Source organism: Lacerta agilis, chromosome 7 (genome assembly GCF_009819535.1).
Source record: "Lacerta agilis isolate rLacAgi1 chromosome 7, rLacAgi1.pri, whole genome shotgun sequence".
In the NCBI taxonomy this organism is placed as follows: Eukaryota; Metazoa; Chordata; class Lepidosauria; order Squamata; family Lacertidae; genus Lacerta; species Lacerta agilis.
This window is the reverse complement of record NC_046318.1, coordinates 7,493,524-7,512,624: the sequence shown is the minus strand read 5'-3', so window position 1 is coordinate 7,512,624 and position 19,101 is coordinate 7,493,524. Positions and strand designations below refer to the sequence as shown.

The 19,101-nt window shown below is 42.9% G+C and overlaps 1 protein-coding gene across 1 annotated transcript in view; it reads right to left on the bottom strand.

The window, feature by feature from the left end:
* Nucleotides 1-3,602: 3,602 nt before the first annotated feature.
* NSUN2 (NOP2/Sun RNA methyltransferase 2) overlaps nucleotides 3,603-19,101 on the bottom strand; it is a 35,460-nt gene continuing 19,961 nt past the window's right edge. Inside the window, exons 11-19 of the mRNA XM_033154308.1 lie at nucleotides 17,491-17,621; nucleotides 15,675-15,771; nucleotides 11,481-11,638; nucleotides 9,388-9,480; nucleotides 7,918-8,053; nucleotides 6,909-6,989; nucleotides 5,778-5,916; nucleotides 5,124-5,163; nucleotides 3,603-4,337 (exon numbers count right to left, since the gene is read on the bottom strand). Of these exons, the coding sequence (XP_033010199.1) occupies nucleotides 3,923-4,337; nucleotides 5,124-5,163; nucleotides 5,778-5,916; nucleotides 6,909-6,989; nucleotides 7,918-8,053; nucleotides 9,388-9,480; nucleotides 11,481-11,638; nucleotides 15,675-15,771; nucleotides 17,491-17,621 (1,290 nt within the window). The 3' untranslated portion in view covers nucleotides 3,603-3,922. The remainder of the gene's footprint in view (nucleotides 4,338-5,123; nucleotides 5,164-5,777; nucleotides 5,917-6,908; nucleotides 6,990-7,917; nucleotides 8,054-9,387; nucleotides 9,481-11,480; nucleotides 11,639-15,674; nucleotides 15,772-17,490; nucleotides 17,622-19,101) is intronic.

Below are 19,101 nucleotides of genomic sequence, written 5' to 3'. Positions count from 1 at the left end.
TTCCATGTATAAGACTAGGTTTTTTCCCCCTTTAAAATAATGTCCAAAATTTGGGTGCGTCTTATGCACGGATAGATCTTCCCCCATTTTCTTAAATCGGAGTCCCTCAAAATAGGGGGCATCTTATACATTGGGGCGTCTTATAGACAGGAAAATACGGTCTATAATAATACTCTCTCATCCCAGCTTTCGCTTCCTTGGTTTTCTCCAGCCTCTCATCTTATAACTTGGACCCTCCAAATTTACTTTCATCCAAAGCTAGCATACAGCTATGGCACAGTTGTAGCCTCAAGCCAGTTTTCTCTGCTTCTGACCCACAAATGCTTTAATTTTATCACCATTTATAAATAGATGTTCTGTTAGTAAGAAGGGAAAATCCAAGGCTACGCTGTGACCTTTCATCAAGCAGAAATTGCTTTGCTAAATAAAGCCGAGGAGTGTGGGTCTTGCCACACTGCTTGTCTGGATGGGGGATGCAACAGAATACATACTAGGGTGCTGTATTCAGCAGTAATTTCAGATCAAAGCTTGAGGTCTGTCGAGCAAAATTAACAAGACACGGACATGTGAATCCTCTGTTTTTGCAGCGTTAGCTACCAACCAAGACAAATTTTACATCAGCCAACTCACACTGGACTTGGTTTTCTCAAAAGGGCAGGAAAGAGGCTGAATTGAGGGCAGGGGTATTTTTAGCACCATTCATTCATCATGGCCAGAGATTTCGCCTGCCAGCAGCTTTTCCCTTCTGCAGAGATGGGAGAACTACCTGCAGAGGCTGATGGATCACATTGATTTTCAGGTGGCACTAGGGGGCTTTGTGGCCAATGCTCTTGTCGAAGCCCAGGTTGCTCTGCCAGAGGACCTGGCAACTGACATGGTCATTCCAGAGCAGCATTCAGGTGGCTCCTGTATGCTGAGGGATCCAGCTTGAATGCAGGAAGAGGAAAGTTTGAATACAAGCAAACATTAGTACATGCGGATTATGAAGCCTACTCAGTGGTAGTGAAGGCTGCAAAGGAGACTTTCTTAACTAAATGCCAGGCGGCTGAACTTTTCCAGGTGGTTCAGAGTCTTTTATCTCCTGGCCCAAATGAGTCTGTGGAACCACCAGCAGCCTGCTGTGACTCATTTGCGTGGCATTTTGAGGATAAAATCTCTTGCATCTGCCTGGCTCGGGATTCCACTGTTGCAGCCAATCCATCTCACAAGGCATCCAGACTACAGTCATACCCCGGGTTGCGTATGTTCGGGTTGCGTACTTCGCTAACCCGGAAGTGCAACATGCAGCGCGGATGCTTCGGCGCATGTCCGTGCATGCGCAGAGGCGTTCTGCGCAGTTCACGCATGCGCAGAAGCGAGTTATCGCATTTTCACGCACTGTTCGGGGTGCGAACGGCACCCCGGAACGAATTGGGTGCGCAACCCGAGGTACCACTGTACTGTCTGGTTCAGTGTTATTGGAGGAGTTTCAGTTGGCAGGGTTCAAAGATGTGGACAATGTGCTTGGATTGGTGTGTGAGCAAACACTTGCACACTTGACCCTTGCCCTCCATGACAGGTAAGATGTAGCAGTGACAAATGGTTGGACGGGGGTGGGGGTGGGGTGGTGATTAATGGCAGTAAGACAACTTCTTAAGAAATATTCCCCAGGCCCAGAATGTCTTAATAATTGTAGACTGGTCAAACATCTCCTTTCCAGAAAGCGTTCCAGAGCAGGTGGTCACTGAACAAATCCAGGCACTATTGGCTAAGACTGATTTTCTGAATCTATTTAAATTGGGCACAACTGCCTTGCTATTATTTGCTAACATCTCCTCCTTTTTCTGGCTGCCTTCGACTTCAGCATTGGTTTTTCAAGCACTCTTAACATGTCTGCTCCCACTGAAATGCAACTCACATCAGCACCAATTTTTAAAAGCTTAAAAAAAAGGAGTGAGGAAATATGCTGCAAAAAGTGGGATCCCAAGTAGGAATCTGGTACTAAATCACGTCTTGAGTCTGCAAAGGTGGATGGCTACTTTCTTACAGGGTGGCTTTGCCATAAGAGACATATTTTGGAGCCATCTCTTCTGCATTCATACACTCCATGCTCCCTTCTGTGGCTGGGGTTTCTTCTGCATATAGTGCTGGTGCTTTAAAAACTGTCTGATCACACTAGTAGGATTGGTGAACTTGTGTGCCATCATTTTAAAATGTCATCTTTTACACTGCCCTTCAAATTCGCCTAAAAACTCAACTTCTGGTTTTTTTGGCTCTTCCCAAAATTCTTGGTTTCAAGGCGAAAATATTCAGCCAAAGTACATCCGTAAAACATCGTGCACACAGATAAATACACAGCACAGATGGTTCTCTAGACCCAAACAACAAAGGAATTGAATGGCAAGACCAAAATGCATTAGCTATTGTGTCTGCGGTGTCCTTGCTCTTACGATACAACCTTCCTGCCAAGGATTGGAGTCTTAAGTGTTCTGGCATTATTCCTGGATTACCCTGTGCTGCCCTCTGCTGCTCCGCCTTAGTTATTAAAATGTTATCAGCACATTCCTAGTAGAGCTATGCCACATGGCTTGCTGTATTGCATTTACTCAGCTACAGGTGGGTAGCTGTGTTGGTCTGCCATAGTCGAAACAAAATAGAAAATTCTTTCCAGTAGCACCTTAGAGACCAACTGAGTTTGTTCTTAGTATGAGCTTTCGTGTGCATGCACACTTCTTCAGGTATTCAGGCACACGAAAGCTCATACCAAGAACAAACTCAGTTGGTCTCTAAGGTGCTACTGGAAAGAATTTACTCAGCTGATACTGGAAACCAGCGGTGGCCAACTCCCAAGAGACTGCAATCTACTCACAGAGTTAAAAACTGGCAGTGATCTACCCCCTTTTTGGGGTTCAGGTCAAAGTTGTTGAGCTTTTTTAGGAAGGAGGAAGGCCCATGGGGGGGGGGGGGTCGGGTCAAAGTTGTTGAGTTTTTTCAGGGAGGAGGTAAAATGATGAGCTTTTTTTTTAGGGGAGCCACAGTTGTTCAGCTTCTTTGGGGGGAGCCAATGATCTACCAGTGATCTACCGCAGACGTCCAGTGATCTACCAGTAGATCACGATCTACCTGTTGGACATGCCTGCTGGAAACCAACCATTCATTTCTGGAATGCAGAATGAGCTGCAAGGATACCAGACTTTTGCCTCTACCAGTGTTTTTAAACTTTTTACATTCAGCGATCAAGCAGATGTATCTGAAGCAGAGAAGTCAAAGTGCAAATCTATCTGATTCAGCAAATATGAAGTGAGATTCCTATTAAATTAATCCTCATTGCTTGCTGCTTCATGCTAGAAATAGTAACCAGAATTAGAGAAGTACAACATCCCTCAAGCCCAAAAGGCAGGCTGAGGTAACGACACTTAAGAGTTATGCAGGTACATTCTTCACGTTGGAGATAGAGCCCAGTGGAAAACACCACAAGTATAAGGAATTATAATCTGGTCTTTGATTTCAATTTTCAGGTGAGCACATTTCAAGTAAATAAGGAAGTTATAAGGTGTGTATAAAAGCTGACAGTTGTGTCCAATAGGTTCTACTGCAAATAACAAAGCAAATTTGTAACAAAATTTTACAAGTTATAGCCACTTAGCAGTAAATTTAATATCGATGTTGACAGATGTCATGTTAGCGGTGCAGTCCACTGCCAGCAACAGACCCACCAAAATTATAATCATCGTGGAATTTACATGGTACAAGAAGTAAATATGAAAACCATTTATATTTTAAAAATAAAACGTAAGGAAACGCTTGTAAAATGATTCCCAAAGAACCCCCCCCCAAAAAAAAAACCTGAAATACCCTCTTATTAAAAATGTGTTTGCAGATGCTTAGCTGCAGCATAAATATCTAGATCAACGCACATGGATAGTTAATGAAAGTTATCCCATTAGACATTTTTATCACTAAGGTCAACATTATCTTTGCTTTCTATATTTTTGGTGCTCTCATTTTTGACACTGGGAGAAAGGCTTTCTACTACCTTAGCTTCTATGGGTTCCATTGCAGGTTGCCCATTCAGTTCATCTTTAATTTGTTCAGGTAACTGACTGCTTTCCTTAGCTTTGCATCCCAAGTCCATTTCTTCCAGCACCTGCCCTGCGGTGTCTATGGCTGTTTTACCTTCTGCATCTTCTTCTTCTGTTTTATGTTCTACATCTTCTTCTTTTCTCTTTGCTTTGAACACCTCAACCCCCATCATTCTCAGGTAATGCAACCTCTCATTCTTGGCTACGAAGGCACGAAGGGAAGTCTTGCCCAGCCAGCCACAAAGCACAATTGAGCACTGAAGACTATCTGGCTTGCTGCAAAAACAAGAGATCACCAGCATTAAAAATATACATATATATTGAAAATTAATTCAACGACACAAACAGTTTCTGTAGGCTACTGCATGCACACGAAAGCTCATACCAAGAACAAACTCAGTTGGTCTCTAAGGTGCTACAGGAAAGAATTTTCTATTTTGTTTCGACTATGGCAGACCAACATGGCTACCCACCTGTAATTAAAATATCACACATTAAAAGCTTCCCTAAACAGGGCTGCCTTCAGGTGTCCTCTAAATGTCTGGTAGTTGTCTATCTCTTTGACATCTGAAGGGAGGGCGTTCCACAGGGCGGGCGCCACTACCGAGAAGGCCCTCTGCCTGGTTCCCTGTAGCTTTGCTTCTCGCAGTAAGAGAACCGCCAGAAGGCCCTCGGCGCTGGATCTCAGTGTCCGGGCTGAATGATGGGGGTGGAGACGCTCCTTCAGGTATACTGGACCGAGGCCGTTTAGGGCTTTAAAGGTCAGCACCAACACTTTGATTTGTGCTCGGAAACGTAGTGGGAGCCAATGTAGATCTCTCAGGACCGGTGTTTTGTGGTCCCGGCGGCCACTCCCAGTCACCAGGCTTCAGTTTCCCCAAAGCCCAGTTAGCTACTGCCATACGGATGCAGCTGCTGTTTGTTGCATGCTTTCATTTCCACCAATTTCAATGGAAGGGAAGTTAACCTGAAATCAGTCAAGCTTAGAAGTGCATCTGTATGTGCACATGTGCGCGCACACACACACACACACACACACAATGAAATAGTGCAGTTACTTACTTTGGATCTGGCTCATACTGCAGGACTATGCTCCCCATAGCTGCAAGAAAGAGCATATGCTTTATTAGACAACATCAGGACCTGCTCCAATATCACCCCATGCCCCCATCTATTTAATGGGAACGACATCCAAAGACAACATCTGGATTCAAGTTAAGATGTGACTATGGTGTCCCACTGTTTTCAATGGGAACTAAGTGCCTCTAACTTAGCGAAGCTGATCGCGTCTGCCACTAGGTAAGTGCCGGAGGGCCACCACCTTGTTGAAGCTAGGTTAGGGGCTGGATGGGTGACCAATCACTGCCATGGGTTCCATAATGGGAAAAAAGGCAGGCCATAAACATAAGAAAGTACAAACAAAGTAAACAGAACGGGCTTGATCCAGACCGAGCAGAAGTCCTACTACACGCCTGAAGCTTGTGTACTCTTGGTATTCAGTCTGTGTTGATTGATAAGTAACTGCTTATTAGAAAGCTCTGTTCTTCAAAGTTAAAATTAGGGAGGAACTATCACTACGAAATCTACGGAGCTCAGGGTAAGCAGGACAGCAGTCAGAGCTGAATAGTTAGTATATTTCCTTCCGCACATGATGCCTTTTACCACTGTGAGAAAAGAATGAGCCAGGAGTGGAATTCCTCAGAAGTGAATACTTACCCATTCCTTTGACTTGATTGCGCACCTCATTACTAAGTTTACTTAAGAATGGGTTTTCTTCTGTCAGCAGCACTTTGACATCTTCTATGCTGGCATTTACAATCCTTGCATTAATGAAGGGATACAGTGTATATATCCCCTGGATGTAAAATAGAAAACCTATTTTTAAAATACAGTCCTTGCTTTCTTACAAGAATAGGCTTGGTCATTTTACTGGTCCAACACAACAACAACACAACAACAACCCACCAGCACCAATAAACACCCCTTTTAAATGCATGTTTTTAGTATTTGGACCATTATATCTAAATTAAGAAATAGTCAATTCATTCTTCCTCCCTCCACCCCCAAATCAGTTCATTGTTGTGATAGAAAACTTGCACTGAACTGATAATCTCTCACTGGTCAACTGAACGTTAAAACAAATGAAAGTAGAATATCCCCAAAACTTTCAGCCCCTACACTTTGAGTATAACAGTCTCAGGGAGGTAATGCACATTTGTCAGGTTCCAATTTTATGGGACAGGGAAAAAATACAAGGGAAAGTCTATACTAGACATGTGGAGACCTACAATGGAACTACAGAAATGTTCATAAGCCAGTCAGGAAAAATACCTTTACGACAGAAAACCCGTCCTCAAAATGGACAAAAATGCACAATGCACCCAGCAACAGATTAATAAATTTAAGCACAAGAGTGTTGGATCCAGAGTCTTCTCCCAAGTGAAGGCAAACAAGCAAAACCAAAAACCATTTTTTGAATCAACCGTGATTTTGCCTTTAAGTACTAGAAGCAGCTTACATCCCACCTGTGCACAACTTACACTCAAGGGGAAATATATGCACTTATCCCATTGGTATTTTAAGATTCACTTTGAATTTTTACAAGCTGTAGCCCTTGCATTTCACAGCCACTTAGCTGAACTGATCACAATTTTTTTTCTCAATACATACACAGGTGTGTGAGAGAGAGAGGTCTGCCAATTAATTGTCATGAACCTTATGCAATGAAGTTGGCTGCAAAAGCAAACACCGAAATAAACCTGTCTTTACCCACAAAAGACTCTTTGTTTCAAGGCATAGCATAAATAAAATACTTTCACAGCATAACCGTAGTGCATTCACTGTTACCTCTTGCGCTAATCTGAAGGCACAGCCAAACTGTTCCCCATCGCTATTGCGGGACCACACTTTTATCCCAGTGTTAATAACCTAAAAGCAGGGTTGAAAAGAAAGCAAGATACAGTATTCACATATTTAAGCATTCCAACATGGAATAGTGCCTCTGAAGCGGCTTGGCAGGCATTGGTAAAAGGACATAGCCTATTTTTCTTCGACAGAGCAAGGCACTGAGTGGAAATATAGCCGCCTTACATGGTCTACTCTGAATTTCACAAAATATGTAGAAAGACAAAGAATGGGATAATGATTCCTAATAAGGACCCCAAGTTGGGAAGAGTTTACCTCAGCCTTTCATAAAGGGGCAGTAACTGAGAGCTTATATGGGGGTTTAGGTACCCAAGTCAGGGGAGGGAGGGAAGCAGGAGGACGAGGGGAACTGGAAACAAGTGACTGTCCTCACCAAGCTGACCAGAGGAATCTGCTTCCTTTCTTCATTTTCCTCAGCAATAGGACATTCTAGGCACAATTTACTCTTTTAAAGCACTCTTTTCTCCTATGGTTGCCAACGTGGCATTTCTGGCCTTCAAAGAAGCTAGTTCAGACATAGGCAAACTCGGCCCTCCAGATGTTTTGGGACTACAACTCCCATGATCCCTAGCTAACAGGACCAGTGGTCAGGGGTGATGGGAATTGTAGTCTCGAAACACCCGGAGGGCCGAGTTTGCCTGTGCCTGAGCTAGTTGCTGCGTTTGCTTATTTACAGACACTAAAACTGTCAGGGAAAGAAAGACTGTGCTCCACCTGGATCAAGTTAAACGTCACGGCGGGAGACAGCTTTGACAGACAGAAAGAGAAGTACAGCCATGATGGATCATCAGACAAAAGGCCTAACTGGTCCAGCATTCTTCTGTAGCTTCTGATCCCCTAGCAACCAGAAGTCAAGGTTATCACCATCCCTACCCCCAGGACTATTTTCTTATTTCGACTTTCTTACTGAGACAAGAAATGCAAGTCAAACCTTCAGCTTTTCACTGTTGTTCAGGAGCACATTCCTTATTTCCTTGGAAACCATGTATAACTGCCTTTTCTTCCCTTCCTGAGTACGAGTTAACAAATTCATCTTGGGAAAGGAAGGATCCAATGCATAAAAAGTCCTAACAAACAAACAAACAAACTTATTCAAGTTTTATTATTCTGTAGCTCTTATTATATTGTTGGTGTTTAAGCTGCATTTTTGGTATGTTAACAGCTCTGACTCTTTTTCTGTATAGATAAGCATAAATATTGATCTTCATAGGACTTGTGAACCTGAATTGATTATTATTATTATTATTTAAGTCAACATATATTATGAAGATTTAAAGCAAGTTAATATCGGGCCAATAATATACGTAGACATCGGTGATATTTGAATAGATTTGCAACAATTCTGCTGAAATATATACTGGATGGAGACCGCATAATCCTTTCATGCAGAATAAGGCAACTGCTTGAGGATTTGAGACACAATTTCTTTTTTCAAACAAACAGAAGGAATGGATTAATAGTTTAGAAAAGATTTAACGTGCACATCAGAGGACTATAAACAAGGCAGCTTCTCTTCTAAAGAAAAAAAGCAACATGCAGAGAGAGTAATAAAAAACCAAGATGTTAGAAAAAGTACCGTACATAAAGGATGCAAAAATGAAAGCTAAAAATAGCCAAGAACTAAGTTGGAATTATTAGACGCTCACGACAACAGCAAAACCTTTGCTATACTGTGTGTAAGGCAAGTTCAGGATGAGACAGAAAGTTTCCCTACAGCTGGGCGTACAATGCAACCCCAAGTTGTCCAGCTTTTTTGCTGCACAGTGCTCTTTTTAAAGACGTGTTGTCTGCCCACCAAACCACAGGAGTGGGCTTCTTTCTTAATTTCTTGTAGGCTTTAGCTTGCTGAAAAGGAACCTCTGGCCCTTTGATTGATTTGTGGTGGAGAGGCATATTTGGGCTAATACATTTAGCATTCTGAATCCTGAGTGTGTCTGTGCTTTGTCCAAGTAGACAGAAAGTAAAATAATGTCAATAGAACACCTGACTTGAAAATAAAAAACGGAGAAGATGGATTGACTGGCATGTCACATAGTAGATTTAACTTTGAACTGTTGGCTACTCAGTGAAACGTCTGTGATAATTTGTATTATTTTAATTTATTATTAATATAAAATGGAGAAGTGGGGATCACATATTTACGAAAGGAACCCGCAGATTTAAAAAAAATGGATTGGTCATCTCATTTCTTCTCACGATCCTGTTGTCTGGATCCAAAAACCAGTGATGGTAGGAGAAAATGCAATAGCAGTATTCTGTGAAATCTTCTGGAAGCCAGCAGTATAGCACCAGGATGTGAAGTGTGGCGCAGGATGTGAAATATGGTGAATAAGGAAAATAAATACAGGTTGTTACATAGCATATACTTATGATGTATGAAAAATGAAAGATATTTTCTTACTGAATAGGTGAAAATAGTGAATCGTCTTCAGAAAGAAACACAAACGGATCTTCTTTAAATCCAAAAAGCTTCATTTTTTTAGACGGTGGAGGCCTGGAAGTAACAGATTTATCCAGGGTCAACAGTTTTTGGATGGACTGGCAAAAATTCTGGTCAACAGGTTCCCCCTTCTGCTCTACCAAAGAAGCTCCCCACCACCACTAGGAGAGCCTGCCATTTTTGGGTAGACAGTTTTGGCTGCTCAGAGAGAAGGCTGTTTTGGCAATGAGGCATGCCAATGCCAGCATCCTCCCCACCGTCCCTCTCAAGTTTAGAGCTGGAAAGGGAGCAGAGATCACCGCACCACTGCTGAGATTATCTCTGCCCACCTCTGCAGTTTTAAAGTTGAGAGGAGGGCCAAACTTTCCATGTCGAAACCTGGATATATCAAAGTTGAGCAGTGCAGGAAGATTTTTTTAAACAAATTTCTGTATTTTGCTTAGAGTGAGAACTGCCAGAAATATATTTTAAAAGATTGGTTCAACAGCAGTTCTGGAATCCTTTCTCGGGGTAGCTCAATCGGTAGAGCATGAGACTCGTCATGGGTTCAAGCCCCACGCTGGGCAAGAGATTCCTGAATCGAGGGGGGTTGGCCTAGATCAGGGGTCAGCAACCTTTTTCAGCCGTGGGCCGGTCCACCGTCCCTCAAACCATGTGGTGGGCTGGGCTATATTGGGGGGGGGGGATGAATGAATTCCTATGCCCCACAAATAACCCAGAGATGCATTTTAAATAAAAGCACACATTCTACTCATGTAGAAACACGCTGATTCCCAGACCGTCCGTGGGCCAGACTGAGAAGGCGATTGGGCCATCCGGCCCCCGGGCCTTAGGTTGCCTACCCCTGGCCTAGATGGTGCTCACTGTCCGTTCCAACTCTACAATTCTTTGATTCTATGATATTCACTAATGCAGACAAACAGAACCATGTAATACTACTACTACTCTAGTATGTGGAAGTTCAGTGTTCAAAGTATTCCATATATATTCTCAGCCATCCTTAAAACAGCCCAGTAAACTAGTCCACTATTACTATTATAACACAGAGTGGTTGGGGTTGGGAGGAATATTGCTTATAGCCAACTAGTAAATTCATGGTTCTAGATTCAGGTAGGTAGCCGTGTTGGTCTGACGCAGTAGAAATATATTTAAAAAATTTAAAAATTGTCCAGTAGCACCTTAGAGACCAACTAAGTTTGTTCTTGCTATGAGCTTTCGTGTATCTGAAGAAGTGTGCACGCACATGAAAGCTCATACCAAGAACAAACTTACTGTAGTTGGTCTCTAAGGGTGGCGCTGTGGCTTAAACCACAGAGCCTAGGGCTTGCTGATCAGAAGGTCGGCGGTTCAAATCCCCACGATGGGGTGAGCTCCCGTTGCTCGGTCCCAGCTCCTGCCCACCTAGCAGTTCGAAAGCATGTCAAAGTGCAAGTAGATAAATAGGTACCGCTCCGGCGGGAAGGTAAACGGCGTTTCCGTGCGCTGCTGTGGTTCGCCAGAAGTGGCTTTGTCATGCTGGCCACATAACCCGGAAGCTGTACGCCGGCTCCCTCAGCCATTAACATGAGATGAGCGCCACAACCCCAGAGTCGTCCGCAGCTCAGACCTAATGGTCAGGGGTCCCTTTACCTTTAACTTTAAGGTGCTCCTGGACAATTTTTAAATATTTTTTATATAGTAAATTCATGGCAGAGACAAAAAATTTAAACAAGGCTTTTCCACCTTGTAATCATTACGTTACACCAACTTCCCAAAACAAATACTTCCATATCATCATCATAGGGATGTGACAATCAAAACCATGCATATGAAGTGGCCCTCACAGGTTGGTTTTGCTAAGGGCAAGAAAACGAGTTGAGAAGGCTGAGCGGAGATCGTATCTCAATAAGGCTGCCTTTGCGGTTCTATGATCTCAAGAGCTTCTGGCTGGAGAGGAAATCAAGGGGCAATTTGAGCTTCCCTACATGCTGGGAGAACCAGCAAAAGCACCAATACAGACAAATGGCTTGGCTTGACTATCTTTAACAATGGCAGGCTTCATTTTAGTTCCTTACCCACAAACTCCATCCTTCTTGTTTTCAGTAGTCTCAGTTACAAAGGAGTCTCCATCCTTTGCTTCTACGGCCACATGGTCTTCAGCAGTTTCTAAAGAACCCTGCTCTGCAGCTACAGGCACCGTGCTGATTGTCTTCTCCGGCAGCCAGTGCTGCAGCTATTCCAAAACAGAAGAAACAGGTCTTGATGCATAAAAAAAGGTCTCAAATGTTACATTTCCCCTTACCACTGTTTAAATCATATCTATTAAAAATCCAAAGTGCGGTAGCAGGGAAATTATGCTTTTCATAATGCACTGAAATGCACTGACTATGGCAGACCAACACGGCTACCTACCTGTAACTGAAATTATAGATATAGATTATAACTGTTTCTTATAATCCAGATCTTGTCTTTTTTCTCCCTCATCATTTTTTGTATCTGATACGTGTTCTACATACACTTCTGGTCTTTAATTTTGAAATATTTTACATTTGCAATTTAATTAAAACATTTTTTGTGTGTCTGTCCCTTTAAGGGCCTTCCAGAACAATCCGAATTAGTAACACCTGTATCTCTTGGTTGTATACCTATATATAGTCAGCTCTACTTGGTATGTTTGTTCCACCCTCTATACTCTTGTTGTTCTGTGTTTGCGCATCTACTTCAAGTGGTATGTATAATAGCATTCATTTGGCGGGTTGATAACATACATTTTGGTTTAAGATACTGATTTTGTATCTCCTTTATATCATATCATACAGCGTATTTGGTGCTGAAGAAACCTATTTTTATTCCTGTTGTTCTGTGTTTACGCATTTACTTCGAGTGGTATGTATGACAATGTATTTTATGCGTTTATAGCAGACTTTTGTTGTTGTTGTTTTTTAAAACAGATTTTGTACTTTTGTATACAGCGTTGTTGCTGATGAAGCCTAACTTAGGCGAAACAAGGCTTAAAACCCGGGTAACCTTGTCCCTTGTTTGACATTTTCTTCGTTACTTCTTCATTCTATTTTGGAGTGGCAATACAGCAAAGTTATTTTTTGTTCAACTTTATCTTCGTGGCAACTTCATCTACATCTTTTGAATGGCGTAACTACAGAACCATCGCCAACCAATACGACCTGCATTATATCCCTCTTGGGACCTTGATCTATAATATGTGAATTCCATGATACTTATGGACACATGTTGAAGGCATATATCTACAGTTGCATGGATGTACCTATCTATTACTATGTCTGAGATTTATATTATATTTCTTTATATGTGCAATTGTTAAGAGTTGTGATTATTTTTCAGCCGGTCACGATTTTTATTCTATTTGACAGCAACAACAGATCCGCCTCCCTGTTGAGTGGGGCACCAAGTTACACTGATAAAACTTCGCTTCCATCTTTGGTAACTATTTTTGTTCTTTCTTATGCTTTTATTTAGATGTGCTGTTTTTTTTAGTCTTACAGAATTACAGATGAGCTTTGAGCTACATGTGTCTGCATGCATATGTCTTATGTAAATTGCCATAATGTAACATTTTACTGACCTTACAAGATGCGCTCCCTATTTAAAAAAAAGTGACACACAAGCACTGTGCATTCTGTTCCCAAAGTTCCTTAACAGCCTCCTACTCAAGCTGCTGATGCCGAGTTCCCAGAAATGTTATTAGAGGGCATTAATAAGAAAATTCTAAATTATCCATATGTCTCCTCTGATATGTAAGTTAAAGAGGGCCAGCAATAAATAAAACAAAAAGGGAGGTAACCCCCCCCCCCAAAAAAAAAATCTGGGCAAAGGCAGCAAAAACTGGTAAGATAGAATATTACTCCGTTTTCCTATCCTGTGCATTTTGCTCCTATTCCTACTGTATTTTTTACATTCCACACTGCATTCTCTAACTGTGTAACTTCACAGGAACTGTAATAAATACAGCAAAATGAAAAACTGTGAACTATCAATGAATGTTAAGTGTACCTCAAAATCCACAGAATCTGCATGAATGCACATTCTAAAACGGCAAAAGATGCTATAAAGATGTTTCCACGCTATCCTGAGTACAGAAGATTTAAATATTTTTTTCAGCTTAACACCTAGGGCACTCTTGAAATAAATGGGCCTTAAGAATTGATTAGTTCTGGCTGGATTGTGCCACTAGTATACAGCCCATCCAAATTACATTATTATGTATTACATTATTATGGACATCTTCAACATGGCATCTTTGCACTTCTATTTACTGTATTATACAATGATTTCACAGTTATTTCTACAGCTATCTGAAAAACTTGCCAGAACTGGGTTTCAATGAAAGACCTGTTCCTTGTCCATAAATGTCACAGGACGTAAATGTCACAACTTCAAAACAGAAGCCAGGACAGCTAGTACTCATTCTGCCATTTTGAGATCAAGTGCTCAACTAAAATGGCTTTGTAGACCCAGCCTTTTTCCAGAACACCAAAGAGATCTTACTTTGAGATACCTGCTTTTCTTTTGTATAGCTCTTTCTATGCTAGTTGTTCTCTAGCATAGATAATTCCATAATAACTTTGTTATTATGGAGAAAGAAGCCCTACACGAGAAAACCAGGTACCGTAAGGTGCCATGTTACCTTTCATTTGTACATATTTTCATGCCTCAATTTCACTAACTAGCCTAGCCAATTATGCAGCCATATGCATCTGGAGTTGTATTTATGATACCCCAGGGGCAGGAAACCTTACGTCCGTGGGCCAAAGGCCTCTTGTTCTTGGGGTTCTCTTCAGGGTTTTTTTTAAAGATAATATTTATTAAATTTTCCAAAAACAACAACAAATACATACAACAAAAGAAAAACAAAACAAAACCACAAAACAAAACATTCTACAAAAAACAAAAACCAAAATAAACTATTATTAAAAGTCTCAACTTTCTTCACATCTTTAAGTGGACTTCCTCCTGTTTCCCCTTATTGCGTCCCTTACAAAATATTTTACGTAACTTCCCAATTTAAATCAATCACATATTTTAAAAATAATCATAAACAAAAAACGTTTTCTAAATCCATTTTCTAGATTCTATACTCTCCTAAAATTCACATTATTTAATTCAAATTATATAAATGACAGCCTATCCTTTTTCTTCAAATAAAAACCTAATTTTAAATCTTACAATACTTTTTTGGGGTTCTCTTCATTGGCCCTGCCCTAAACACTCCCTTGTGGCATTTTACTGGCTGGAATATGGGCCTGGATTAAGAGATATGTGTAGAAACCTCTGACATGCGTGGCCACAAGGCAGCCTACTGTACAAATCTAAGAGTCACACACATTTCTATGCCCACTTTTGCCTCTGACATGGCTGACCAACAGAAGGCTGCCCATGAAGGATTGTTTCTCTTGGGCTGAAAAGGATTCCCCACCCCAATGCTACACTTTAGTCAAATGCAGACCCTGAATAGATATCCCAAACTGTCAGGGAACTGTCCCCGACGCAGCGCAAGGTGGTGGAAGGGCTCTCCGCATGCTACAGAGTGCCCCAGCCCTACCTTGCCAGTAGCACGTCTTCCAGCAGCGAGGGGAGTGGCGAGGCATCCACTGAGGAGGGGCAGGGTTCTCAGGGGAAAGGGAGTCTAGGCTCTGGGGATGCACGAGAGACCCAACACTCCCGCAGTCTCGAGGGTGCGACAGGGGGAACCTAACTTCTGTCGCCCCAAAGGTGTCATGGGGTGAAACGAAAGGATGGGAGGCGGGGTTTTCGTATTCCTAAACTCTTTTGTTGGGGTCAGAACCGGAAGGGGTCATTCCCAGATTCTGATGCCGCTTGATACAGACATGAACTTTTAAGCTCTGTACTGTAAACAGTTTGCACGATAAAACTGTAAAAGGAAACAGCGGAGTCCTGCCTGTCTACTCATGAGCAACTAACTGAAGACCTTACACAAACCCATATAATGCCCAGGTCTCAATGAATTTCTTTGAGGATGTTCAAAGAATTGGACCACTCAATGAGTTGTTGTTGTTTTTTAAAAATTCACCAACTGCACTTGAAAATTCCCCTTGACATCCATTCTCAAAAACAGTTCCCCTTTGTGGCCTGGAGTGAGTGAGAGGGGCTGCTCTATGACACACAGAAGCCCATAGTCCTCTGGGGCCACCAAACTTGTCTTGGGGATCTTGGGATCTTAGCCTCTCTTTCACGACATGTTGCAAAACCGTTCCAACTAGAGCAAACATTACCTTGGGCTGACGCTTATTCCACGGCATCGGAGATTTTTTAATTAATACAGCTACAAAGAAACCTCCAGTATTCTGATGATGTGGTAGAATTCTGAAACTAGACAAAGACACAGATTTTGTACCACTATGCATCACCTAAAGAAGGAAACTGAGGTCCAGTTTATGAGCAAGGAAGTTTATACTTTTTGGTGTATTTTTTTTTTAAATCAAGCCAAATGAAATCTAAATGAACTGTTTTTTCTACCATTATCCCCCCCCCCCCCGAACTATCATATATTGAATAAAGAATTCAGAACAGTGACATTTTCACAGTATTTGACTGCTTTTGGTTAAGGAACGTATCGTAAAAGCAAATATCCAAATGATTATGAAGCATAATTTTTAATCAGCTTGAGCTCAGCAACAGAAAAGGTGTTGTTATTTTCACCCCTCCCACTGTGAGAATCTGGTGATCTATCTTATGAGAAGGAGAGGGCGGGAACTGCTCTTTATCTTCTTCCATCCCAGCCTGACTCAGTGCCTTTTGTGCTTTTGCTTTGTGTGCTCTGTCTGTGACTCTGTAGAGATAAGATGGTGAGTGAGAACTGTGACACTCACGCAAGCCTCTGGTTTGTAGTATTTAGAAATAAAAGAAGTTATGCTTCATTACAGCCGGCTTCTGCTGTTATTCTGCTGAAGGCTGCCAAGCCTCTGGTGCTCACAATATGCTATTGTGAGTGCAGTGCACCAGGACCAGTTATCCAGGATTGGAAGGTCGCTGGTGGCGCTCCAGTTGCCTAGCCCAAGGTGTGGGCAGGACCGGGCATACCAACATAAGGATGATATAAAGGTAAAGGTAAAGGGACCCCTGATTGTTAGGTCCAGTTGCAGACGACTCTGGGGTTGTGGCTCTCATCTTACTTTACTGGCCAAGGGAGCCGGCATACAGCTTCCGGGTCATGTGGCCAGCATGACTAAGCCGCTTCTGGCGAACCAGAGCAGCGCACGGAAACGCCGTTTACCTTCCCACATGGGTACCTATTTATCTACTTGCACTTTGACGTGCTTTCAAACTGCTAGGTGGGCAGGAGCAGGGACCGAGCAACGGGAGCTCACTCCGTCACGGGGATTCTAACCGCTGACCTTCTGATCAGCAAGCCCTAGGACAGGGGTCAGCAAACATTTTCAGCAGGGGGCCGGGTCCACTGTCCCTCAGACCTTGTAGGGGGCCGGACTATATTTTGGAAAAAAAATATGAACCAATTCCTATGCCCCACAAATAACCCAGAGATGCATTTCAAATAAAAGCATTCTACTCATGTAAAAACACCAGGCAGTCCCCACAAATAACCCAGAGATGCATTTTAAATAAAAGGACACATTCTACTCATGTAAAAACACGCTGATTCCCGGACCGTCTGCGGGCCGGATTTAGAAGGTGATTGGGCCGCATCCGGCCCTTAGTTTGGGGACCCCTGCCCTAGGATCTAATAAGAACAGCTTTTTTTGGCTTTAAGAAAGTTGATCTGGTTTCCTGCATTGCCACTTAAGCAGGCATTCCCAATGCACGCATCCTTCTTTAAAAATAAAGTGCTTACAGCTGTCTGAGCACATACTTCACAACTGTATCCAATAAGTCCGCTAATTTCAATGGCTCTACTCTGAGCACGGCTTAGTTGGATGCAACCTGATATTTAGATGAACCTGAACTAAAACACAGTCCACAGTTCTGAGACCACCAACAAACGACCCCGAAATAAACATTTCCTCATTACAATCAACTAGGAACTGCAAGAGTTTGCTGAGCACGGAAACAATCAGCTGCAAGAATACCCACCAGCGCTCCAAATGTAACGCTTTAAGTTTTTCTTCATCTTTTAAGGGGAACATGGTGGGCCGGATCTGGGTTTGCCTGTTGGAAGGCACTTCACTCCAGTCTTCAAACCACTGGCCATCTTTTGTCATTACCTAGGTGGGGAAATGTACCAATTAACAATGAGGGCGGCCTCAAGTTTGCCAATGACAAGTCAGCAGATGACAAGAGGAGACTGTTAAATAGAACTGCTACAGAACAGTAGTGTTCTTTTGCTTCAGCATATGTTCATTTCCTACTCAACATAGGATTAGGAGAAGACAAGCCCAAGAATCTGTGCCAGGAGAGAGGACATATACCGTATATTCCGGCCTATAAGACGACTTCTGAACCCCGGAAATTCTTTTCAAAAGCTGGGGGTCGTCTTATACGGTATATGTCCTCTCTCCTTGGCCCTGCCTGGCGGAGCGTGAGTTGGGCGTTCCTGCCCGCTCCTCCGCGCTCTCCGGCTGCCGCCCCACGCGTGTGGGGATGAGTTCGGCGTCCCCACGGCGCCCGTACCGCCTCCTCGCGCCAGTCCTCCTCTTCACGTGCTCCTGCTGGTCTACAAAAAAAGGCCGAGCCGCTTAGGCGCTCGGCCGGCGAGGAGGGGGGGGGGGAAACAGCAGCAAAGCCCCACACACGTGCTCCTGCTGGTCTACAAAAAAGGCTGTGGGGAGGGGGGGAAACGTAACTCACACCAACACACAGGGAGGGAGGAGGGGGGAAAACGCAACACACGCAACACACAGGGAGGCAGGGAGGGAGGAGGAGGGAGGGGAGGGGAAAAACGCAACTCACAACAACACACAGGGAGGTAGGGAGGAGGAGGAGGGAGACCCACTGGTCCACTCTGAAGCCCTTCCACCGGCTGCACGTGCTTCATAAAGGAATCTCGCAGCTTCCCTAGGCTTAAGGCCCGCTGAAGAGGGTGATTTCACGTGCAGTCTGAGGATCAAGAAGGTGAGCAGAGGGCGAGGAGGATCAGGAAGGTGAGCAGACTTTTTACTGGGGCCTCTGAGCTTAGCAAATATTGGTCTAGCACAGGGGTCGGCAACTTAAGGCCCATGGGCCAGATTTGGTTGACAGCTTAGAAAACAAACAAAATTAGGAAAAGTTGTTGTAAGAGTCTTACACAGTGAGTATATCACTAACTCTACATTTTAACTGGAAAAGTTGGGGGTTGTCTTATACGCCCAGTCGTCTTATACGCCGGAATATATGGTACATTTAGGGCACCTATTCTTTCAGACAGAGAGAGAAAGTTTATTGAAACCCTGGAGAGCTCCGCATAGGTCCGATTTAGGGAAAGAAGAAATAGTTCAGTGATTGATGACATTCTTTGCACATAGGAAGAGCCAAGCACCTGACACCTCTAATTAAAAAGCCTCTTGAGTAGTATGACTGGGAAATGCCTCTATTTCAGATCTTGAAAAGCTACTGCTAGTTAGGGTAGATAATGGTCAAATGGTCTGATCCGGCGCAAGGCAGTTTCATATACCCATAAACACATGACTGCTCAATTGATTTTAGAACTAACAGAATGAATACTTTTCTCTATTAAAGTTTGATTGAGATTATATTACAATACACATT